The sequence below is a fragment of the Engystomops pustulosus genome, chromosome 8 (assembly GCF_040894005.1).
Source record: "Engystomops pustulosus chromosome 8, aEngPut4.maternal, whole genome shotgun sequence".
Classification (NCBI taxonomy): domain Eukaryota; kingdom Metazoa; phylum Chordata; class Amphibia; order Anura; family Leptodactylidae; genus Engystomops; species Engystomops pustulosus.
This window is the reverse complement of record NC_092418.1, coordinates 29,829,369-29,854,821: the sequence shown is the minus strand read 5'-3', so window position 1 is coordinate 29,854,821 and position 25,453 is coordinate 29,829,369. Positions and strand designations below refer to the sequence as shown.

General features: G+C 44.5%; 1 protein-coding gene across 3 annotated transcripts in view; it reads left to right on the top strand.

Annotated features, from left to right (window-relative positions):
- Positions 1-25,453, top strand: part of TRRAP (transformation/transcription domain associated protein) — an 82,787-nt gene that overhangs the window by 16,195 nt on the left and 41,139 nt on the right. For 2 of the 3 annotated variants that reach the window (XM_072120480.1, XM_072120481.1), the window contains exons 21-47: positions 1,152-1,352; positions 3,637-3,788; positions 6,000-6,199; positions 7,354-7,571; positions 7,745-7,942; positions 8,514-8,774; positions 8,886-9,047; positions 9,594-9,690; positions 10,652-10,773; positions 11,141-11,311; positions 11,694-11,762; positions 14,099-14,119; positions 15,379-15,498; positions 16,221-16,340; positions 16,509-16,679; positions 16,879-17,060; positions 17,231-17,429; positions 18,018-18,146; positions 18,221-18,487; positions 18,568-18,774; positions 19,087-19,242; positions 19,329-19,463; positions 19,573-19,683; positions 19,999-20,145; positions 21,541-21,754; positions 23,449-23,574; positions 25,283-25,429. In XM_072120480.1, coding sequence (XP_071976581.1) covers positions 1,152-1,352; positions 3,637-3,788; positions 6,000-6,199; positions 7,354-7,571; positions 7,745-7,942; positions 8,514-8,774; positions 8,886-9,047; positions 9,594-9,690; positions 10,652-10,773; positions 11,141-11,311; positions 11,694-11,762; positions 14,099-14,119; positions 15,379-15,498; positions 16,221-16,340; positions 16,509-16,679; positions 16,879-17,060; positions 17,231-17,429; positions 18,018-18,146; positions 18,221-18,487; positions 18,568-18,774; positions 19,087-19,242; positions 19,329-19,463; positions 19,573-19,683; positions 19,999-20,145; positions 21,541-21,754; positions 23,449-23,574; positions 25,283-25,429 — 4,303 coding nt within the window. The remainder of the gene's footprint in view (positions 1-1,151; positions 1,353-3,636; positions 3,789-5,999; positions 6,200-7,353; positions 7,572-7,744; positions 7,943-8,513; positions 8,775-8,885; positions 9,048-9,593; positions 9,691-10,651; positions 10,774-11,140; positions 11,312-11,693; positions 11,763-14,098; positions 14,120-15,378; positions 15,499-16,220; positions 16,341-16,508; positions 16,680-16,878; positions 17,061-17,230; positions 17,430-18,017; positions 18,147-18,220; positions 18,488-18,567; positions 18,775-19,086; positions 19,243-19,328; positions 19,464-19,572; positions 19,684-19,998; positions 20,146-21,540; positions 21,755-23,448; positions 23,575-25,282; positions 25,430-25,453) is intronic. The other variant, XM_072120482.1, reaches the window with a different exon arrangement.

Genomic DNA, 25,453 nt, shown 5'->3' with positions numbered 1-25,453 from the left:
GTTGTGCCCTTGTTTTCCATTTCGCGTAATCACTGTGTAAAATATTTAGAGAGGCGGCTTGAGAAAAGTAAACTTTACCCAAATTTTTTTTCTAATGGGAAACGTGCTGTCTGGAATTGACCTTGAATAGCTGTAGATCTTCCAGAACATGACTTCTATAGAGATGTGTGACTAGATGAAGTTCTTCTCTGTTTCCTCTGGTTACTGGCTGCCAGTGATGGGATGTTATATGTATTTGTAGCTTGGAGGGTCATTCTAGACATTTTCTACATAGTTTCTACATTCAGTTGCCTGGGGGAATCTAGACTTCCCCAGGAGCCATCTACCCATGGGAATTACCTCTGAATGATGACTTGTAATCCACTGACAGGACCGACAGAACCGATCCAGTTGTGCTTCCTATTCATGGGTTAGCACACATGACCATTTTGCATCAAATTAGGTTTTACCACAAAATACCCAATTTTTAAAATCTATAGTACATTAATCCCTTATCCTCTGTATTAAGTATAAGTGTCTGAGTGCTGAGGGTCCAACTACTGGGACCCCCGGTGAACAAATTCAAGCTCTCCCTTCCCCAATTAGCCCCCTTCACTGTAATAGATCGTCCTGTGTCCTGGGATATCGCTACCTGGCTCTCCTGATGTCTGGAGTATGATGTCCATTGCAACAGAGGTGGTGTTCTCAGATGGAGAGAGCTGGACTTCAGCGCTAAACTGTCCATCTTTATACAACCAATTTGCATCTCATTCCGAAGTTAATTTTCTGGGTGATGCAAACACACTGGGCAATGAAAGAAACATAAGCTGGAAGTTGATTATCTGCATGACCTACTGATAGTGGTTTATTAGGTCAATTACTGCTGACAGGTTCCCTTAAACTTACTTGTGCTGTATAATCAGGGTGTATACATGTACAAGCTCACTGGCAGAGCTTCAGTGTAGAGGATGGTGGAAGGACAGACATACATGCTGAGACTGTAGAACATCTTGAAGCTGAACTACATAGTTGTGCCCAAAGAATTGAAATGTGCCACAAACAGTGGACCCTTGTAGAGGTCCAATAGTAGAATAGACATGCATGCCTTGTAGTATATGAATATCTCTGTTACTGTCTGCCGCTCTCTGTACTAAACCTAGTCCATGTTCCAGGCCTTGTGGAGGACCCTGCGTAATCCAGCAGACAGCATCTCCCACGTGGCCTATAGAGTCCTTGGTAAATTTGGAGGAAGCAATCGAAAAATGCTGAAAGAATCCCAAAAACTTCAGTACATCGTGACGGAAATCCTAGGGCCGAGCATCACCGTGGAGTTTGCAGATTGCAAGGCGTCTCTTCAGCTCCCCATGGAGAAGGTAACTACATAGCTGCTGCATGACCACGGCCTACTCCTCCTACAAGAGAGGGCTCGGAGGTGATCAGATGTGACCTCACCAATCCTGCCCCATGTGATTGGCTGCCGTGGTCTACTCCTCCTACAAGAGAGGGATTGGTTGTGATCACATGTGACCTCACCAATCCTGTCCCCTGTGATTGGCTGCTGTGGTCTACTCCTCCTACAAGAGAGGGATCGGAGGTGACCTCACCAATCCTGCCTCATGTGATTGGCTGCCGTGGTCTACTCCTCCTACAAGAGAGGGATCGGTTGTGATCACATGTGACCTCACCAATCCTGCCCCCTGTGATTGGCTGCCGTGGTCTACTCCTCCTACAAGAGAGGGATCGGTGGTGATCACATGTGAACTCACCAATCCTGCCCCCCTGTGATTGGCTGCCGGGGTCACATAACTGCATTTCATCAGCTGGTGTACTGCTATTACAGGGAATACCCCTTTAAATGTTCTATTTAAAGTCAAACCATTATAATACCTGTGGTATTGGAGCTGCTTAGTTTGGACCCCCCCCCCCCTATTAATAATGAACAAATGTCAATTTTTGTGAAAATGGAAAGTTTCTTTGTATTTCTGTTAGATGGTTGTTTGTGTCTCCCCCCTCCTGGGGCACGCTGTGATATTTTGACTTGTGATCTTTAAAGGTCACTTTCAATTTCTTATTAATTAAGGTTTAATCGGGTATGAAATTCATGTTACCATCAGGTGAGCCGGCAAATGTCTTATTCCGGGGCCTCCCGGTTTATTTTGCAGCCTTTCCGGTTGAGGGATTGTAGTTAATGTCAAAACACTAAAGTCATTGTGATCGGGCAGTACGCCCCCAAATTTTTTCTGTATTCTATTTCAAAGGGGTTTTCCAAATTATTGTGTATTGCTGACCTCTGCAGCTTTTTACATTTTGCGGGGGGCGGGGTGTCTCACACTTGGGACCCCGGCTGATCAGCTGACGGCAGATACAACATGGAGAAAGGAGTTGCATACCACTCCATGCTCTGTGTAGTGGCCGAGCTGTTGCACTGCTGGTCTGCTGCTTTTACCATGTAATTACCTTGTCCATCCACTACACAGAGTAGGGAGCTGTGTCTTTAGTATAGGTCATCCATATTGGATACTCCCATGGTCAGAAGCACTGGCAGTCACTTCACTGCTCAACAAACAGTGCACCATATGTCGTATAGTGGTTGTAATTGCTATTGCAGCTCAACCTCATATAGTTACTCACCACAGCACAAGTTCTGGATCATTGGGGTTGTCAGAATAGGTCATCAATATTAGATTAGAATGGAATAGATCATCTTCAACCAAGGAGCTGCAGGGAACTTGTTAGTAGGTTTGGGGTCCCTAATCTACTATCAATATCCATGATGATTAACCTGGGACACTTACTCATCGATCCAGGCACCATAACTGTGGTGATCTTGTTATCCATGGCCTCCTTCCTTCTCATTTCCACTTTTAAAATGATGCTAATTAGTCTAAAGGGCTCCTTGGGGGGATTACCGGAGCCTCTCAATGTTGTGGCTTCACAGGCTTTTACTATGTCCCCCCCCATCTGCTCCCGCTGCCCAATGTAATCTCGCAGGAAGCAAAGGAAGCGGAGGTTTTGTCGCACACTGGGAGGGGGAATTGTTCCTGCACAGTGTTACAGCCTGTGAAGCTGCAGCACGGAGGAGCTCTAGTAACACACCCCGTAGCCATTTTGGTTAGTAAGCATAATTTTAGAAGGAAGGAGGCCATGGATAATACATATAAGAAGACTTGTAGAGTCGCATTGCCTGGATCTAAGTGTCCATGGTTTATCTGGATTTTGATGGTAGGTATCCTTTTCAGGTGCCCCAAACCTACTAATTGATGTACCTGGCCATATTCCCAAAATTTTAGGGTGCATGTGCACTGCCGTGGACGTCAGGTGGATGCGCTGTGAAGCAAGGTTTACTGTACTCTGCTTTACAATGCACAGGGCACGTTTGCTTGGGGTCCTTAGTAGACACTGGACCTCCAAAGCTGCAACATAGTTAAGGGTACGGTACACAGGTTTGGGATTCTAAACCAAAGATGCATAAATGCACATGCTCATAATATGGGTGCCCCAAACCTATAACCCAAACATAACATAAGTTATGCAGAGAAGTAGAATGTTCTCTTTGTGGAAGTTTTGCGCAGTCTTTTAATCAGCAGATTTCCTAGGAGACGCCGGCGGCACGGTGTGTGTTTTGTAAGAGGTTTAATCACTTGTTTGCTCTTTTAGGCCATCGAGACCGCATTGGATTGTTTGAAGAGCGCAAACACTGAGCCGTACTATCGCAGACAGGCCTGGGAAGTCATCAAATGCTTCCTGGTGGCTATGATGAGCCTGGATGATAACAAACACGCCCTGTACCAGCTGCTGGCACACCCCAAGTAAGGATCCTGCTCTTTTTGGGGGTTCACTTTGCTTTTCCACAAGTATATTTGGGTTTTATCTACAACGTAAGGCTGCCGGAGAGAGAGGGAGGGGGTGATAGCCGCTCACCCCCACCCCTCTCCATAGAGAAACATTGGGCATGGCGCTGTATTCCGGGAGAAGATAGGACATGTACTGCACCTGTTCATGTATGGACCCCTATTCTCATGACCCAGCAGTTCTGACTTCCACCAGTCTTCAGTGCCGTGAATAGGATCAGTGGATTATAATATAGGCGGATAATATATATATTTATATATATATATATATTATAATATAGATATACTTAGATCTAGTTATATTATAATAGATATAGATATATTATAATAGATATATTATAATATATATGTAGTGGATTATAATATAGGCGTTTTAGGTGATGGCTCCAGGGTCCAAGCCTTCTATGGGGCCCATTGCCACCAAAACCACCCACCAAATTTTATACTGAAAAGGGCCTTCACCCATGAAATCCTTGTACATCTGTTCCTGCTCTCAATACACATGTACACAAGAGCCATTTCGGGACCTTTTGAAGGTCCTCCAAAGTTCCTGAAACCGCAGATTGAAAGCAGCAGAAGGGACACATCCTCCATTCCCCAAGAAGCTGATTCTAGTACCAGATGTAGGAAGTGATTCCAGACTTGTAGGGGCCATAATATTCCTACAGCCCAGGGCCCATGGCAGTCTTAGTCCGCCCTGGATAGGGGATTTTGTTATGTCTTTAGGTAACTCCTTGAATTGGAAGATTTTTCCAGGGGGTGACTTCGATAAATGTAGGTTAGCATTGCTCTGCCTGGATTTTAAGCTAGTACTGTGTGTGCAGAGGTGGAGGGATGTCTATCCATAATCTCTTCACTGCCAGAGGGGAGAACATCACATTGTAATACAATATAATATTCCGGAGGTGGAAATGTTATAGAGAATCAAGTCACTCTAACAAGGGTCTGTCACCATCGCTGTCATGTCTGTTTTAGTAAATACTTTTATTCTTGAATTTACAAATCAGTATTTTCCCTCTGTTGTTCTTCCTGGAAATGTAACGTATACAGTTACTGGGCCTCACCATTCTTTAGTTAGTGTCGCACTGTATGGGAAGAAACCTTACTGACTGCAGGAATTGTCCCTCCCGATGTTATTTCCAGGAGGAATACAATAATTTATTTATAGGTAACCTCAGTTTTGGCTTATGTCAGTAGAACGGGCAGGACGTCTTTATAGACTTATACAGTAAATTTATCCAGTTGGCTTAGATCACACATTCAATGATAACAAGCAAACTTGAAAACCCTCCAGTTAAAGGGGAAGTCTCCTGCGGGCACTGATAGGCGTGGATGTCCTTGTATTCATCTATCTGGCCGCTGTGTGATACTACATTTCCACACAATGGCTGCCGTAGGGAATATTTGTAGGACGCCGCTAATTTCTCTACGAAAATCAGCCAGTCGCCCCCGGGGCCATTTATTGAAAGTGGGTGTCTCTGATGAGGCCACCCCTGTGTTGACCACCTACATTGTGCCTTTCTGCCTGCCTGCAATGTTTTGTGTGGTTTAGTCAGAAATATTTAATGAAATCTATAAGAAGTTCATTGCAGGATAATTACCAGGTCCATTGTGTAATGCCGCTAGCTGAGAAAGGTCAAGCGAACATGAGAACAAGCAGTTTGCCCGTGCTAACGCTTGTGATGATCACATCCTACTGATCCGCAATCGATAGCGAACCTCCCCCTCTAAAAGTGCAGGTGCTAATCGCTTTCCTTCAGGGGATGTGCATTGGCCTCGCTGTGCCATTGCCTTTAAATTCTGCCAGATGGAGCCATCCGTCATGTTTTAGCCTAATAGGTGACAAAACGAAAATGCGATTGGGCATGGCGCTGTATTCCGGGAGAAGATAGGACATGTACTGCACCTGTTCATGTATGGACCCCTATTCTCATGACCCAGCAGTTCTGACTTCCACCAGTCTTCAGTGCCGTGAATAGGATCAGTGGATTATAATATAGGCGGATAATATATATATTTATATATATATTATAATATAGATATACTTAGATCTAGTTATATTATAAACAGTCGTGGATGATGTATGCGTCGCAAAGCCCGGTGATAAATAGAATTTATGGCTTCCAGCGCCACCGTTAATGGATGTTTTCTCCTGCTTTTCCCTCACAGCTTTACTGAAAAATCCATCCCCAACATTATCATCTCACATCGGTACAAAGCGCAGGACACTCCGGCCCGCAAGACCTTTGAGCAGGCCCTGACCGGAGCCTTCATGTCCGCCGTCATCAAGGACCTGAGGCCCAGCGCCCTCCCCTTTGTCGCCAGCCTCATCCGCCATTACACCATGGTAGCCGTTGCCCAGCAGTGCGGTGAGTTGGGATTTTATGTCCTTATGTTCTGCACCAGAGGGGTCTTTTCAAGTGCTTGGGTGGGGGAAGCTGTCCGAATAGTCTTTCTGAGTCTGGTTGTTCCAGGATATACATATTGATGACCTTTTCTTTCTGGATAGATCAGGTCATCCGTATTACATAATCCAGGTTAGTCTGCCAGACCATGGTAAGAGCTTCTTCCATCTGACAGGCCAGTCAAGTCCTGTCCATTTGGTCAGGTGCCTTTTTGCAGTTCAATCCCATTTAAATAAACAGGACTGCTGTACCCAGCATGGCCAATAGATGGTATACAGCGCTGTGCTTGTTAAAGGAAACCTACCACTTAGAATGGCAGGGGTAAGCTGTAAGTACCGAGCACCAGCTCAGGGTGAGCTGGTGCCGGTACTTACTTTCGTTAGTGTTATAAACCGCGGTATCGCTGTTTTAACACTTTTTAAACTTTGGAGCAGAAGACAGCACGGTCGCGCGCAGCGCCGAAGCCCCTTCTGCTCTAAAATTTAAAAAGTGTTAAAACCGCGATACCGCGGTTTATAACATTAACGAAAGTAAGTACCGGCACCAGCTCACCCTAAGCTGGTGCTCGGTACTTACAGCTTACCCCTACCATTCTAAGTGGTAGGTTTCCTTTAAGGAGTGAAGAGGCTGAACACTTAGGTGTCTTATAACACTTTATTGTTACATGTTAGGATAGATGTGTAAGTAATTATGTCCTGGAAAAATTTACCCTAAAAAAAATTTCAATTTGCCGATATTTTGCACTAAACCTATTAGTTTTCCAAACGACCTCCTCAATGCCCAAAAGTTTGGAGAAGGTTGAGCATGTATGTCTATGGGTCTCTTAGACTGTCATACTGGCCTCATGAGAGACACAACACTTGACCACTGAGACCCCTCTTCTGGTGATCAGTGATTATGCCAGACATTGAGAAGTCATTGCATTTTAGGACAACCCCTTTTACACTTTAGGATGAAAGCTGGTTTTACTAAACAGGGACCTCTGTCGGAAAATAATTTGCTTCATGGTGAGGGCGATCTTGCTGACAGGTTCCCTTTATTTGTAATTTTGAGGAACCTTAAATGATGGCTCTTGTATCTTCCAAGTGTAATGTATAATTCTCCTCCTCTTTACCCAGGCCCCTTCCTATTACAGTGCTACCAGGTCGGCAGTCAGCCCAGCACGGCCATGTTTCACAGCGAAGAGAACGGTTCGAAAGGCATGGACCCACTGGTGCTGATTGACGCCATCGCCATCTGCATGGCCTATGAGGAGAAGGAGCTGTGTAAGATCGGAGAGGTCGCTCTGGCCGTGATATTCGATGTGGCCAGCATCATCCTGGGATCCAAAGAAAGGGTAACGCCACTTTTACGTTTGTACTTGCCTTATCACGTATACACATTATTACGTTGGATATTAGTTTAGCTTTCATTAGATGGCGCTGTAGTCCTATAGGTGTGTACGGTTGTAGTATATGGCTTGCTATATGGCTGATTTGACGTGTAATCCGTTTTTTACCCCTTTTCCAGGCTTGCCAGCTCCCATTGTTCTCCTATATTGTGGAACGTCTGTGTGCATGCTGCTATGAACAAGCCTGGTACGCAAAGCTGGGCGGAGTGGTCTCCATTAAATTCCTCATGGAACGCCTTCCTCTGATTTGGGTGCTTCAGAATCAGCAGACCTTTCTGAAAGCCCTTCTCTTCGTCATGATGGACCTGACTGGAGAGGTATTTATTATGTGCAGATTTCAGGTCAGGGCGCCCCCCGAGACAATGGTAATCCCTCTGCTCAGGGAACGCTGGGAGCATTTTCCTGTAGTAGCTGCAGTTTACATTATTCATTGTGACAAGCGTGAACAAGCTTTTAGTGACCTGGAGAGTCCTATCACAGGTTTATTGTATGAATTTGGGTACTAGAATGGCTTCTCTCTGCTCTAAAATCACAGAAACATGACTTGCTGCAAGCAGATTTTCAATATATTATTTGTGCAATAACACAAAAAGTTGCAATAACAATGTGGCACCTTCCCTGTGGAGCACAGACATGTGTCGCATTGTGCTGAAGACGCTGGATCCAATAAATCCATATAAATCTATAGAGATTCTTCGTGTTGATAACTTGTAAAGAGATCTGACTGTGGTTATTAATTTCAGTGATAATTCTGATCTTGCATATGTCACATGACCACCTTCCTATTAGAAAAACGTTCCCTTTATCCAAGATGGCGGCTGAGTTTCTTTGAAATGTCTCTAGTGCTCTTATGTTACCTCTGAAATAAATTAACATGCCTTTCCAAAGGTCTCTAATGGAGCCGTGGCTATGGCAAAGACGACTTTGGAGCAGCTTTTGATCAGATGCGCCACCCCACTGAAGGACGAGGAGAAGATGGAAGAAATAGTAACCGCACAAGAGAAGTCCTTCCACCTGGTAACGCACGACCTGGTGCGAGAAGTGACATCCCCAAACCCCACCGTAAGGAAACAAGCCATGCACTCCCTGCAAGTCCTGGCCCAAGTCACCGGCAAAGGCGTCACCATGATCATGGAGCCCCATAAAGAGGTACGTGGGGGGGGGGGGGGAACACACGGTTTGGTCATTGAATGAATAAGCTTTGCATTCTGATTTTATCACAGAAAAGAAATTCCTTTTACAATCCTATTGATTCTACAGGTATTACAAGATATGGTTCCTCCTAAGAAGCACCTCCTGCGCCACCAGCCAGCGAATGCTCAGATCGGTCTGATGGAGGGAAACACCTTCTGTACGACGCTACAGCCTAGGCTGTTCACCATGGATCTCAATGTGGTGGAGCACAAAGTCTTTTACTCTGAGGTAAGGATAAAGTGAAAGAAATGCGGGTACTACTAGAATTTTTCACCTTGTACAATATCTTTTGTTATCTTTAAGTTAATGTATTCACTAATAGCTGGTAGTGCTAGTTCCATGATATGCCATGATTTGATAACCGAACATCACTTGGATGCTAAGGCGTTCTTTCAGCTCGTGTATATATAGAGGTCCTTTCCACAGTATGTCATTAGTGGATGTCTGACACTTGGGGAGCCCCATTGATCAGTTGATTGACACTGAGCTAGAGAGAGCCCAGTTTTGTGGCTGAGCTGTGCAACTGCAGTTTAGCTCCTGTGTACATCAAAAATAGTTGAGCGCAGTTGCTTTGCTCAGCCACTACACAGAGGATGGAGCTGTCTTCTGTTTTAGTCCTGGAATCAGTTGCGTCCTGACGGTCAGAGCCGCACAGATATGATATTCTTAACCTTGGGAAAACCCTTTAAACAAGATGGTTTCCATTTGCCGTCTTCATACTAAAGTTGCAAAACTTTTCTGTGCTTATCAAAACTTTTTTTCCTTTCATTGTAGCTCCTAAACCTGTGTGAGGCGGAAGATGCGACGCTTATGAAGCTGCCTTGTTATAAAAGCCTTTCTTCCCTTGTGCCGCTGAGAATTGCTGCTTTGAGTAAGTTTGTCTCAGTGTCAGTCTTAAAGGGGTTTTCCCACTACAGTAATTTGTTGCTCTTGTCCCCTCTCTAGTGGATAGGTGTCATCCATCTGCTTGTGACTGCAGGGGCCTCACCTATTATACAAACGGGGTCACAATTAATCTCCGTGTCAATTTAATATTGAGAAATCTTTTGAACTTAAAGGGAAACTGGCACCACCTTTTGCATAAAAACAAGGTTCATAGCCCTAATAGTTCCCACGGCTGTCCTCCCACAGTAAGGCTGGTTGAATTCCTGCGCTTGCACACTCCGCTTCTGTTGTCTGTCATGCCGTGAGTGTCCAAGCAGGTTTGCGTTCTCAGCCAACTCAAAGCGCATGCGTGGCTTTCAACGCATCGTTGCTAAGCATTCGGAATGCAAACTTGCTCCAAAGCTCACTCCGCATGACAGATAATAGGAGCGCAACCACAGAAATTCGGCCAGCCGCCAGAAGACTTTGTTGAGGAGGTGGTAGCTAACTGTAGGAGACTCTTGACACGGAGGTGGAGGCCACGCGGGTCAGACTCACTGGCTCGTCTGATTGGATACCACTTAGAGAATACAAGTTCATTTTACCGCATTCTCAGTTGAGGGTTTTTTTAGGGCAAAAAAGGATACCCATGTGCTATATTAAGGCTCTTTGGGAACCTATCAATACCTGTTTTTATGAAAAAGGTGATGACAGGTTCCCTTTTAAAGGTTTCTACCATCTTGTGTATATGTGACATATCCAAAGGATATGTCATAAATACATTATTGATGTGGGTCTTATCTTTGGGAATAGAATGATCTATTGACCCACAGCGGTAAAGGGGTTAATAGGTGGGACCTGCATCTATCATGTTTTTATGATATACCCTGTGGAAAGTTAATAAAAACCCCTTTCTCACAAGGCCTTTTTGGGATCTTGACGCTAATTTTATGTTTTTCTCTCAACAGATGCCTTGGCCGCCTGCAACTACTTGCCACAGTCCAGGGAGAAAATAATCGCTGCGCTGTTTAAGGCTCTCAACTCCACAAACAATGAGCTTCAAGAGGCGGGAGAAGCTTGTATGAGGAAGGTAAGACGAGCTCTAATACATCTGCATTCATATTCCACGGCGTACAGTACACGATTATTATACCGCACCAATGACGGGCTGGCTGCTGCATAGAAGACCATAGGAAATAAAAGTATTGGAAGCAGAGATGTGACATGTACGGAGGCATCACCAACAATAGCTGCAGAGCCGTCAGGTTATCCTGGTGATCCCGGCTTCCTCATAGTAAAGGAATAATACCGCCATACCGGGGTCATCACAACGTGTAATGGAAGGAGAAGCTGTGTGGACATGCATTACAATTCCGCCATGTAAAAATAAAATCCCTATTACTAGGCATCGTTTACAATGTATACCCTATAATTGATGATTTTATTTCCCCATCTAGTTTTTGGAGGGGGCCACTATAGAGGTAGACCAGATCCATACACACATGAGGCCTCTTCTGATGATGCTCGGAGACTACCGCAGCCTGACCCTCAATGTAGTCAATCGCCTGACGTCCGTGACCCGACTCTTCCCCAATTCCTTCAATGATAAGTTCTGCGACCAGATGATGGTAAGAGACCAATAGCGCAGAGTGAACACATTCGCTTGGCATTTGAAGGGATTTTCCATCTTGCTGGTGGCCTTTTTACAGGATTAGTGATTAATTTTGGACCCTCTTGGATTTCCCCAACATAGAGGATGTTGAAGAACAGCTCCCTTCTCTGTGTAGTGGCCAGACCAGTCAACTGCAGTCCAGCTCATATCCATTTCAGGTGAATGGGAGCAGTGCTGCTGTAACACAGCTCGACCACTACACTGAGAAGAGCGCTGCTGCCAGATCAGTCCGATATTGCTGACCTATCCTATGGATCCCAAATAATCCTGATTTATAATTCAATCCTGTTACCTCTGATTTTTGTCTATTCTCCTAATATATTAAATTGTCCCTACAGCAACACCTGCGGAAATGGATGGAAGTTGTAGTCATCACCCACAAAGGAGGACAGAGGAGCGAGGGGAATGTAAGTGCTGTTCACACTGACGTTTATATCTTGCTTTTAATTTTAGTTTTCACAATTTTCAACAAACTTGAGCAGGGTAAATATTTCCTAAAAATGAATAAAATAGACGTGTGACTTTTGTGACGATTGAGTTGGGTTTTTGGCTGTACGATCAGTGTCTTGTATAATTTGCTGCCCTTCGATGGGGTGTCCCTCATGTTTTCTATGTACTGACTATGGGTATGTATTCTGATCCCCTTGTATTCTGTGCTCTTTGACATTGAGCCGTCTTTATGTACGATCATGTTTATTGTAGTATTGCCTTTTCTCTTTGTATTTTATGCAGTTGCAGACTTGTGTATACATCAGGAAAGCCTCTGCTACAGATCCAAACATTGTCCTCTATTCGTCTGACAAAGACTCGCAGTGGGAAATTTCCCAATCCTAAATCTCCCCAATAGTGTCCTGTTTGCCTCCTCAGGCTTCTGTATACATAAGTACTGGTCTCTTATGGAGTCATGCAACATATGTGGGTTATTTATCATTCGGCGGCTCCCTGAGACTGTTCCATGTCCATTTTTGGAGCTTCGCTGCCCATCAGATTTATTTTAGTGGCTTTGGCCCTTTAATAACTGTTCTTATGGTCTACTTTCTGTTTGGGTTTTTTTTTTTCCAAAAGTCTTAAAATGCATAAAAAGTCCCAGCACACACACCAGCCGGGGACTGGAGTGACTATGAGACTTTTTATGGGACTTTTTGCAAGTGAATTTTGGATCTAAGGCCGTGTTCACATATAGTCTGATTAAGCCTCCAACACATACTGTAACATACCTGCTTCTAGATGGACTTCCAGTAGGGGGAGAAATAACCATAGACGTCTGATGTGTAAATTGCATTCTTTGCCATTTGCACGTGTGTGTGTGATCCGTGCACCTCTTTATAGGGTCATTTACATCTTTGCCTCTTCTACACAACGACAAAGTGTAAGGTCGTAAGTTACTGACAATATAATGGGCAAATTATTCATTAACGTGTTGTCCAGTTTAAGCAAATAATTGATACTGTTTCTGTATCAATTCCTAATGGATTTCTAGATCTCTGCTTGCTGTCAATCTATAGGAAGCTTCCTTGTTCTCTACCTGTGGATAAACACCAATCCCTATACAACAAACTGTGCACCTGTGTGACATCACATGACCAGGGGTATAATGAGCCGTGCACCTGTGTGACATCACATGACCAGGGGTATAATGAGCCGTGCACCTGTGTGACATCACATGGCCAGGGATATAATAAGCTGTGCACCTGTGTGACATCACATGATCAGGGATATAAAAAGCTGTGCACCTGTGTGACATCACATGATCAGGGATGAGCCATGCGTGACATCACATGACCAGGGACTGGTGTTTATCCACAGAAAGTAAACAATGAAGCTTCCTGTAGAATGACAGCAAGCAGAGATATAGAAAACTGAGGAAGTGATGCAGAAATTATATTGGAAAATTTTAAACCTATCTATTATAAAAACTGAATGCAAATATTTTCTGTGCCGGTGATGTCAGGAGGGCACGCAGATCCCCTCCAGTAGCAGACTGTGCTGACTGATGCTGTCCCACTAGTGGCATTATATTAGGGAAAGCCTATGTATACAGACTAATATGTAATATAACATCACTCAAGTCATTAACCTGCTATAATTGCTGCAAAATGGCATTTAGTAGAAATATATAACCAGAGTCTCTTTCTATTTCTATTTATATTCTATAAAAAACCCTCTTGGGTAGAGGCTGTGAGATGTATTGCACCTTGGCTCCAGTAAGATAAACTGGTTCCCTACAATACCAAACAAGACCTATAGACAAAAGTGGTGCTATATCTTGGTGGAGAGGGGGGAGCCGACCTTTTAATTTTGTAGGACTTTTAAAGGGAAACTGTTGCATTGCACATAGTGTCTGATATACATGGAAATGTTATAGAGCATGAGCAGCTGAGCAGATTGTACATAGTCCCCTCTCAGCAGGCAGCATGTTATAGAGCATTAGGAGCTGAGTGCATTGTGCATAGTGTCCTATCTGCAGGCAGCATGCTATAGACCAGGAGGAGCTGAGCAGATTGTACACAGTGTCCTGTCTGCAGGCAGCATGCTATAGAGCAGGAGGAGCCGTGCTGATTGAGTCCAGAAACCTCAAGCTCTATTGTTTTAGATGACAAGTCTTGCAGAATCTTTTTCCTGCCTATCGGACCCTGTATACAGTATTGCAGGTTCCCTTTGTATCCCAGTACAGAATTGTAGACCCCTGGGCTCTTGGTCCTCCCTCCCCTCAGATTCTTACTCTCCTCTTTTTTTGGTCCAGCCTGCCGTGGAAGGGGTAGAGGTGAGAATTGGAGCTGTCCACAAGTTGTTGTTGTCCTGGTCTCTCGTATATTTTTCTTTTGCCTAAAAACCTGTCGTCCCCCCACCTGTCCTCGTGCCCCCCCAGCAGAGCGTGTGCCCTCTGACCCCTGACCCTTGTGCTCTGCTGGGGCTGCTCAGGACAGGGGGGCACCACATATTGTATTGTGTAAGAGGTCTTGTGCTTTTGTTATTTCCAGTGTTGTGTGCAGTCATTTCTATGTTTGTTTGTGGCACCGGTGGTGGGGACAGTATCTGTACTGCATGGCTTCTGTATGGTCAGGGATGCCAGAGATGGTGTAGACTCGTTGTCAGTCAGCAGAGATCTTAACATAAACATAATGAATAATAAGACATCCGTATCAGGTCTGTGGGGGTCCGATTACCTGCACCACCATCCATTATCTGTGTGGGCACTGGGGTTCTCGGTCACAGCGCCATACATTGTATAGTGGCTGTACTTGGTATTGCAGCTTATGTGACTGGTGTGTGTGTGTGTATATATGTGTCACATGCCTGGAAAATGGAAACAGCCCTCACTAGCGTGCCACTAGTGCTAAAAGCTGTTCTTTTGAGGGGTGCTGGGTGTCGGACCCCATTTATCTGATATTGATGACCTATAAATGTAAGTCCTGAAAAAAACTTGTTTAATATGACGCCAAAAACTGGTACTATAGAACCTAAGATAGGGATGTCTGAAGTGACTCTCCCTGGGCAGCCGTGAAACTTGACTCCTCTCAGGCAAAATATGACTCTCCTCTGCTCATTGCATGAGTTTGGGGGAGATTATTTTTTTATATAGGTAAATGGATTAGATTTCATATAAGAGAGGAAATTCTTGAAAGGGAATCTCATCCCCTACTTGAGGGGGCTGGTAGTTTAATGGGGTAGAATCTTCTTCTGACAGGTTCTCTTTAAGGAATATTTTTAATTTTGTTATTTTTTTTTCAATACCTCAATTATCCGCCCTTTCCCCCAGTACATCGTTCCAGTCTCCAGTCATGCATTTTGATTGTGTTCGGATAATGTCCAGCTCCCTTAGTGCCGGGACGATTTAGAAAAATCCAATTTCGGGCAGTAGAAAATCTATATCCCGTTATCCCAGCTTCATCGGGCAGATCTGGTAGAAGGAATAGAACATCCACAGCCCAGGGGGTTTGCATGAGCAGAGCGGACGCAAGGTCTTTTCCATATCCCTGGCGGTTCCTCTTGTGACTTTGTGTCCCGTCTCTTTTCTTATAGGAAATGAAGATTTGTTCTGCAATAATTAATCTCTTTCACCTGATTCCGGCGGCGCCTCAGACCTTGGTGAAGCCTTTACTGGAGGTGGTGATGAAAACCGAGCGAGCCATGCTCATAGAGGTACGACTGTACTCCTATCTGATCCGTGACTAAAAGTACAGCCGATTCAAAGGGTTCTGTAGATTAGAGAAGTATGTATGATTTCTCCCAGAAATACTGCCACCCCTGTGCAATGGTGGTGCTTGGTATTGCAGCTCAGGCCCAATTATGTTGCTGATTTGCAGTACTTGACATGACTCATGGACTGATATAGCGTTGTTTCTGGGTCAGAGCCCTGTTTTTGTAATATTTTACAACCACTTTAAAGGGCATAAAGCATGCCAAGCTAAAGCAACTCTGGATCGTGCGCTGGGGACATGTCCTCACACTGCTGTGCTCTTTGCTACACATTCCCTTCCCTCTGCTCTGAGTTAAAGCTGTAGCAGCTTCTGGTTAAATATTCAGACACTTAGCTCAGAGGGGATGTGGAAAAATTCAACGTAGAGAGCGAATGGCATAGAAGTGTTCGGACACTTTCCCAGTGTTCCAAGCTCTGCTACAATCCTAGAATATAAAACCATGTTTCCCAGTCCTGCTGCTATTAACAACATACTCAAAGTTCAGACCGTAACATGACATGGTGATCCATATATATATATATATATATATCTATCCAGTTTTAACAGTTCCGCTGCTACTAACACACAAACAGGTCATATCGTAAGATGGCAAGGTGATCCTTGTATTCACTCTATGTTATTCACTCTATGTATGAAATAATGATTATGTTCAACTTTCAATAGGCTGGAAGTCCCTTTAGAGAACCTTTGATCAAATTTCTAACCCGCCATCCGTCTCAGACCGTGGAGCTTTTCATGATGGAAGCAACACTCAATGATCCGCAGTGGAGCCGGATGTTTATGGTAAGTTTTATTGTACTTGTGTTTTGCCAGCAGTCTATGGTTTGGCCCTATAGAGACCAGCAGCAACACAGAGCAGGTTATTGCCGCTGTTCCCCAGCTTTGGAGTCGGGACATAGTTGCTCTTTGTAATGTCTAAATATAATTCATGTATATTTTTTGTATTCTCAGAGCTTTTTAAAACACAAAGATGCCAAACCTTTACGAGACGTCTTGGCCGCTAACCCGAACCGCTTCATTACACTCCTGCTACCCGGAGTTGCCCAAACCACAGTGCGGCCGGGCTCCCCCAGCACCAGCACCACCACCATGCGACTTGATCTGCAGTTCCAGGCCATTAAGGTAACATTGTCTGTTTTATATATACACGCTGCACCTAGTAGCACTTAGTATTGCCGATAAAATCTTGGGCTTATTTGACACTATTTGAGGCCTAGGGCACTGTGTCCAGCTACACCCAGAATCATGATCTGATGGACATGCCACAATGAGTATATATTACATGCATTGAAATTCCATTTTCTCTCCCTGCTATATCTAGATAATCAGCATTATAGTGAAGAATGACGAGAACTGGCTGGCCAATCAGCATTCCCTGGTCAGCCACCTAAGGCGCGTCTGGGTCAGCGATGCCTTCCAGGAGCGCCATCGGAAGGACAACATGGTGGCCACAAACTGGAAAGAGCCCAAGCTGCTTGCCTTCTGCCTCCTCAACTACTGCAAGTGAGTGGTACAGTGATACAATATCACTTATAGATGGTTATGGCAACCCTGCAGCGGTACGGTGTCACACGTGTGCGGCACCGTATTGTACAACGGGAAAAGATTATGCATTCGTGTACATGTAGCCTTATTTGCATTGCTCTGATCATCTCTCTCTTTGCTATCCTCAGGCGTAATTTCGGGGACATTGAATTGCTCTTCCAGCTGCTTCGTGCTTTTACCGGCCGGTTCTTATGCAACATGACTTTCTTAAAGGAGTACATGGAGGAAGAGATTCCGAAAACCTATAGTATCGCTCAGAAGAGAGCACTTTTTTTCAGATTTGTTGAATTTAGCGATTCTAACTTTGGAGATGAACTCAAGGCGAAGGTGATTATTATAAGGATAGTGTCCTGGTCTCTCTAGTGTTATTCCTGCCATACTTCCCCTTTAAAAGAGCCTTACCCTACTTTTTGAGCCACCTGTTCCAGGGGTTAACATGAAGGTCTTTCATTTTTGGAGGGGCATAACTGAAGAAGGCCCTGGCAGTGCAGAGTGTATAGAAGGGGGTAATCGGTTAATAGACACATCGGGCACTGACTTTTTCCCTTGAAAACAAAAGGATAGGGCATGTAATAGTCAACATGTACAATCTTTTCCTCTAGAGATAGTCCACAATATACCCACAATATACAGAACTTTTCTGGTGCCTCTGAAATTAGAAGGTTTGGCAGATGTTGATGTAAATCCTGTTTCCCACAAACAAATTCTGTCTGAATCTCACTCCGTGCACGTGTGGGATTTCCCAGACCGAATCACTGAACCGAACTGGACGGTCAAGGTGTCATCCAGCATATCGGAGCAGGACTAGCTTGCGTCTGTCCATAGCTTTCCGTTGTACGATCCTACATATGTTTTCTGCTTTGTAGTTGTATGTTATTAGATTTTCTAATTAATATTTTCCATTTTTTTATCCAGGTTTTACAGCATATTCTGAACCCAGCCTTTTTATACAGCTTTGAGAAAAATGAAGGGGAGCAGCTCTTGGGACCACCAAACCCGGAAGGAGACAATCAAGAAAGCATCACCAGTGTATTTATTACTAAGGTATTGTCTGCTGATTTCTATACATGAGGGTCCTCATCCAACCCCACCTACATTTTGGTAATGTCTCTTTATAGGTGTTAGACCCTGAAAAACAGACGGATATGTTGGACTCGCTGAGGATTTACCTCCTCCAGTTTGCCACCCTTCTGGTAGAACACGCTCCACATCACATCCACGACAATAACAAAAACCGCAACAGCAAACTGAGACGTCTGATGACCTTTGCCTGGCCGTGTCTGCTGTCCAAAGCTTGTGTGGACCCTGCCTGCAAGTACAGCGGGCATCTGCTTCTAGCTCACATTATTTCTAAGTTTGCTATACACAAGAAGATTGTTCTCCAGGTAAGTCTCCTTACCACATCTTGACTCCTTTTATGGTCAAAAGGTCATTTGGTTAAATGTTATCCTCATATCTTCACTAGGTCTTCCACAGCCTCCTGAAAGCTCATGCCATGGAAGCCCGAGCCATCGTCCGCCAAGCAATGGCTATCCTCACTCCTGCTGTGCCAGCTCGTATGGAGGACGGCCACCAGATGCTGACCCACTGGACACGCAAAATAATTGTGGAGGAAGGACACACAGTCCCGCAGCTTGTCCATATCCTGCACTTAATTGTGCAGCATTTTAAGGTCAGTGGGTCATCTGATTTGCAAGTTTTTAGTCACACATGGTATTTAAAGGAACCTGTCAGCAGGTTGATGTTGCCTGCTTGAGCAGTATGATATCCCCAGGGGGTCCATCAGGATCTGGCGCTATTTTTCATGATCAAGACTCATTGAGATGGTTCTGCTGTGTAGCGTCAGATCAATAGCATCATCTTAATGACTTATACTGGCGATGGGTCATCTGTATAGAAAATGAACGGGGATCTTGGAAAATCTTCTAAAAAATTTTACCTTCTTATAGCCTCAACAATAAATTTTGTTTGTGCGTGATTTCAGGTCTACTACCCTGTGCGGCATAATCTGGTGCAACACATGGTGAGCGCAATGCAGCGCCTGGGGTTCACCCCAAGTGTTACCATAGAACAGAGAAAGTTGGCAGTCGACCTGGCAGAGGTTGTCATCAAATGGGAACTGCAGAGAATAAAAGACCAGGTAAATGCCGCCATCCTATGATCAGGAGGGTCCCGCTCTCAGTATATAGAATTTAATTAACCGCTTACTTGCGCTTTTTCCCGCAGCCTGATTCTGACATGGATGCAAATGGCAGCGGTGACGCTGGCAGCTCCGGCGCAGGCGGGGTGAAGAGGACCATGGCGGTAGATGCCAGCCAGGAGGTGAAGCGCTTCAGGACTGCCACAGGGGGGATCAGCACGGTACGATTGTTACTGCCAGTCCTTTCTTGTATTGCTGTGCCATCTCCGCTTAGATTCAACCAAAATATCGCTGGCTCTGATCTCAGAACTTTAATTTTATTTGTTGTAGGTTTTCGGCCGTAGCCAGTCTCTCCCGGGGGCAGACGCTGTTATTACAAAGCCCATTGAAAAGCAGCACACAGACACCGTGGTGAATTTCCTCATTCGGATCGCCTGCCAGGTACTTACATTGCCCAAATGCTTAACATCGCCTATAGGGGGATCGATACACGTTGCTACCTCTTATGTCACATAAGTTTATTTGTATAACATATTGATAACATTTTAATAAAATATGGCATTTAAGGAGCCCCCAATAATTCTGAGAGTTGGGGGCGCTGATTTTCTATGGGCACTAGAGCCAATGCACCATGTAAATAACAGGCTGCAGTTCTGGTCCTTCACTTGTCTATAAAATGTTATAGAGGAGATTCCTATCTATGTATTCTGGGATTATTTAAAAAAAAAATTTTTTGGTGTGTTTTCCGTTGTGTAGGTAAATGACAACTCCAACACGGCTGGGTCTCCAGGAGAGCTGCTGTCTCGCCGTTGCGTCAACCTCCTCAAGACCGCTCTGCGCTCGGACATGTGGCCCAAATCGGAGCTGAAGCTGCAGTGGTTTGACAAGCTGCTCATGACTGTGGTGAGTTTCCCTTGTGATATGTTGCCATCGTGGGTCCAGAATTGAATACATCATCTTAAGGTATGGGGTGCATCTGTGTTCCTAAGCAGAATTTTGGGGCCAGATCGCCTACTTCTGATGATTCATTAACATGCATTAGACTTCCTTATACATATTATTCACCAATGAAAGGCAGAAGATGCTGGAGGATAAAACGACTCGTCATTTGTCCAGGTTAATAGATTGTATCGAGTACTACCCCCTTGTGTGCAGTTTACTTATGAAGAGAGGTTTGTCTGGTAACTAAGCCATGGAATTGGCCTAGATGGGACCAGGATGGGGACCTGGGTAATGCAGAAATGGGAGATCTGTTGGATTACTCCTCAACCACACATATCTCACCCAGGAGCTAGGGAAGTGGACACAAGAGTCCGGAGACACTGGACTTCCCTCACTCCGGTCTATAAGATCCAGAAACTTTTGCCAGCTCTTTTTTTTTTTTTTTGCTTTTGGCAACCCATTCTGCAGTAAAATGAAGCCTTATCTTGGTAACTTCCATCGCTCATCCATTGATCGTTGTAATTAGCCGGCAATTGGCATCTATTAATAGGGAGATGTTCTGTTCTCCCAGAACAATTGGGGGAGTTCATGTAATCTTTCAGGGGAAATTATTGTATGTCATAATAGCAGCGCTCAACAAAACAACCCTTCTTGCAGATGGCATTTATCAAAGTTACGAGATGCCACTCATGGACGCCGATTAATTAAACCCTGATACATTAATAGCCACGAATCTGCTCTCGAAGCCTGGAAACCAGGCAATGAGCTTTTATCTCAGCGGGCCATCCAGGGGGCTCGCCATGGGAAGGAGCCGAGGACTATTAAAAGATGATGTTTTGACATCTCTGTCTATGCAGATGTGCCCCATACTGGCTCTTTCCATCTATCACTGACACAGTGACAAGTGTGACTTTATAGACTCCCAAAAAGTCTCCCCCGCCACATTAAATGGCATATGTGGAGCCCTCCTTTCTTTCCTGTAATCGTGCTCCACTCTATGGGCTTTACTGTAAACCACGGCAGTCGTCATAGATTAAAATTTTAAGTAAAAAAGTTCCCTCTAAATAAAGAAAAATATTTTGAAATATTGAGGAATATTTATAAAAATTATAATGGCCAAACACAATAATTTGGTGGTTTATTTAAAGTTTTGGTGTGTTTTTTTTTTTTTAGTGGGTAAGAATTAATGCAGTATTGGTATTGCTGACGACTCTGTGGATTATTTATTGCTGGAATAACTGGATGCAAGATTTTATAGCCCAATATTTACTCATAAGCAAGAGAAGTTAGATATTGTTGTATTTTCCAGGCTTTAAAAACCTAAATTTTCTGTCATTTTCTTTGCCCCCCTTGCAGGAGCAGCCTGCCCAAGCGAACTTTGCCAACATCTGTACGGGCCTGGAGGTTCTGAGTTTCCTTCTCACCGTGCTCCAGAATCCGGCTATCCTCAGCAGCTTCAAACCTCTGCAAAGGGGAATCTCTGCCTGCATGACGTGCGGTAACACCAAGGTCCTCCGAGCTGTTCATAGCCTGCTCTCCAGACTCATGAGCATATTCCCCACCGAGCCCAGTAAGTTGTTGGAGCAGCCTGAGACATGGACGTATACATCCTTGCAGAACTTGTACGCACATTGGGCCTAGCTGCTGACATGTATGTAGCCTGTGCCACAACTCCAGTCTCCGTATCCCACATAGATATGAGTTATGGAAACTCTGTAGCTTCCTCTAAGGATTCATGGTTTGCTTGTGTGGTGTTCCAGCTCTATTCAGTGTAATGGAGCTGAGCTGCAGTACCACACATGGGGCAATGTGTTTGTTCTTCTCCTCCTTTTATGTATTTTAATTTATTTCATTTTATTTATGTACTTTATTTATATATGCTTTTATGTTTAATATAAAAGTATAAGTAAGACCCAATATGTGATAGAGAACCCCTAAGAATATTTAACCCTTCCCTCCTCTCTAAAAAGGCTCGGCCAAAAGGTTGATGAAGATACAATACAGGACATTGTCCCACTTGGTATCTGGTAACAACCTGCAAGTTTACACCACCTGATCCCTGACTTATTAATCCGGCCCTGACGACTATCATTTGGGTGCCCAGTTAATTCACAGACAGACCCTCATTGTCTGCCCTGAATTGGATCCGATATTCGTTGGTAGAGGACAAGCGCCCTTTTCAGACATACTCCCTTGCGCTTCTTTATTCTATAGTCCCATTCTTTCTGCATCTAATCCGCTTATAGGCAGCGATTTCACTGACCGCACGCCGCGCTCACAGTAGATAAAATTAGCCGGATTGCGCTGAATCTTTTTTTTTTTTTTCCCTAAAATCCACATTTGTTGTACATAGTTAACCCCGCTCACCTTAAATGAGAGCGAGATGGAGTGGAGCGCGTGCAGTGCTTTGTCTCCGGATGTGGTTTTCGCTGGAGGTCATTGCTGGACCCGATCATTAGAAATATACATTATCCTTAATTACGTTTCCTAAAAACAACATCATTTTTCTGTTTTGGCTGGAGGATATTTACAGCTTACCGCTGGGGCGGAGGTTTAATGGATTCCAGAGTTAAGTACTAGAAGCGGAGAAGTAAAATTACTAGTAGAAACCTAAAATAATGACTACAATAAAGATTTATTGTGAAAAATATAATTTTATTGGTCAGAAGTCTTCTCTAATGTTGGATGTGTAATACATCCAGGCATCGTATGATTATCTTGGCAATACAAAGGCAGACACAGTGCCCCGCTGAGTAATGCAGGGACGGTTGTAACAATCCCCCCTCCTCCCTCAATAATGCAGTGACAGCCAAAGCGCCCCCTCAATGTCTGACCCCCTGAGTAATGCAGTGAAACTGCAGAATCCCTCTCAAAAGTAATGCAGTGATGACCACAGAGGGCCGCAGTGTTCCCCTCAGTAATGCAGGTACGGTCGCTGTGCCCCACTTCCGGTAATTAAGGTACGCACCACGTCCCCCTTCCCCTCCGTAATACAGTGACACACGTCGCGTCCCCATTCCCCTCCGGAATGCAGTGATGCGCGCCGCGTCCCCCTTCTCAGTAATGCAGTGACGCCCGCCGCATCTCCCTTCTTAGTAATGAAAACTGACCATTTGCACCCCTCATGCTCCCCTTTATTGTGCATAAAAGTGCCACTACCTCTGGATCCTAGATATAGCGCACTACAGTATTATTATTTGTAATCTTATGTCAGTATCTGATCTGCTCCGTTGTGATCCTCACTCTCTGTAACTTCCGTCCTAGGCACCTCCAGTGTTGCTTCCAAGTACGAGGAGTTGGAATGCTTATACGCAGCCGTGGGCAAAGTCATCTATGAAGGTCTTACTAATTATGAAAAAGCAACCAACGCCAACCCGTCTCAGCTCTTCGGTAAGTGCGGGATTCAGTGCCGGACACGCTGTGACGTTCTTTGAAATTTGTCTGTGGTGATGCACCCACGGCTTCTGGTCAATTATGCCACAGCGTGACGCATCCTTTTTCTCCGAATCTGGCGCCGTAAATATTATGGCGTCCTGTAGACCTGCCTCAGACGCAGGGCTTTCAGAGTCATTAGATAGAGAAGTTTTGCCTTCTATATATGAATAATACATTAGGCCTCAGTCACACGATTTCGAGGGTCACATTTAGTTGAGGAGTTTGTTGCATATACTTTTATATATAAGCAAAATGTACTATAGAATAGTCTTATGTATTGCACATGTCCCTTTTCCTCTCCTCGGGAGGAGTATCCCCCCCCCCCGGAATAGACCCTTTCTATCTGACCGCTGCGGTGAATTGCTTCTGTCAGTAAATCGGGTATAATACCGTAAAAGAACCAAAATGTAAATGCTAGCTGTCCCTCACTGCCCTCCCCTGTGATCTCTGTAGACGGGTGTAATTTTACTTAAAGAATTGCCTGCTTGTCAGGTGTCATGGCGCATTGTGTAGAACACTTAGGAAGACGGGCGTTTAATTTAATCAGTCGCTTGCAAAGTGCTTCAAGGTCAAAAGCTAAGGAATACAATGTGCACTGACAATGAAGGGGTAATGTAGTTATGCCCAGCAGACGCCTGGCACCGCGTCTGCCTTCATCTGCCTTGTCGGGTCAGTCACTAATACTAGATTGATGATATTGGAAGAGCGGGTATCCGCTATTTACAAGGATTTTAAACCTACGTTCTACAACAAGCTATGATATATAAGTGATAAATGTGTGGTTTACATGGGTCCCTCCTAATTTCTTCATTGAAATCTACCATCAAAATCCATCATGATAAACCAGGGACACTTACTCATAGATCCAGGCACTGTGACTGTGGTATTCATCTTAGATTTCTTATTATTATTGCCTCCTTCCTTCTAAAATAAACTTTTAGAATCATGCTAATGAGCCAGGTCAAGGCTCTGATGGGCGTTACCAGAACCCCTCAGTGCTGAAGCTTCACAGGCTGTTACATTGTCTCCCCCACTGTGAGAGATTACAGCATGCAGAGGGAGGGGGCAAGACTGTAACAGCCAGCCTGTGAAGCTATAGCACGGAGGGGCTCTGGTAACTCCTCCCAGATCCTAGAAGTTGATTTTAGAAAGAAGGAGGCCATGGATAACGTAATGTAAGAAGATTTCCACAGTCCCTGTGCCTGGATATATGAGTAATGTCCCTGGTTTATCATGATGGATTTTCATGGTAGATTTCCCTTAGGCAGAGGTCCCAAAATGAGGAGCTTCAACGTGGATCACATTTAGGTGAATCAGACCTAGGCTGCAATAATAATAGAGTTAAAGGGGTTGTTTGGAGGTTTAAGAATAGTGACATTTAACCACGGTAAGTGCATGGTATTGCAGATTCATTCTCATCTGTACAGCAGAACTGCAATACCAGCACGAACCACTATAACCTATAAAAGAATCTGGTTGGGAATATCGCCTGGAAACCCATCAGGTCGTATAGTAAAGCGTGTACTGGAGCCAGGTGCATTTTTAATATACAGAGGATTCAATTTTTGAGGGCTAGAGATGGCATTTACTACATAGAATGCCCCTTGTGTGGCCAGAACTAAAAAGGAAATGGCAGCTAATAAGTTGTTTGCTTGTTTTTTAGGGACCCTGATGATCCTGAAGTCGGCCTGCAGCAACAACCCCAGCTACATAGACAGACTCATATCCGTCTTCATGCGCTCCCTCCATAAGATGGTGAGGGAACATCTGAACCCTCAGGCCGCCGCAGGGACGGCTGAAGCCAATCCAGGTATGAAATCAACGGAGCATCCGC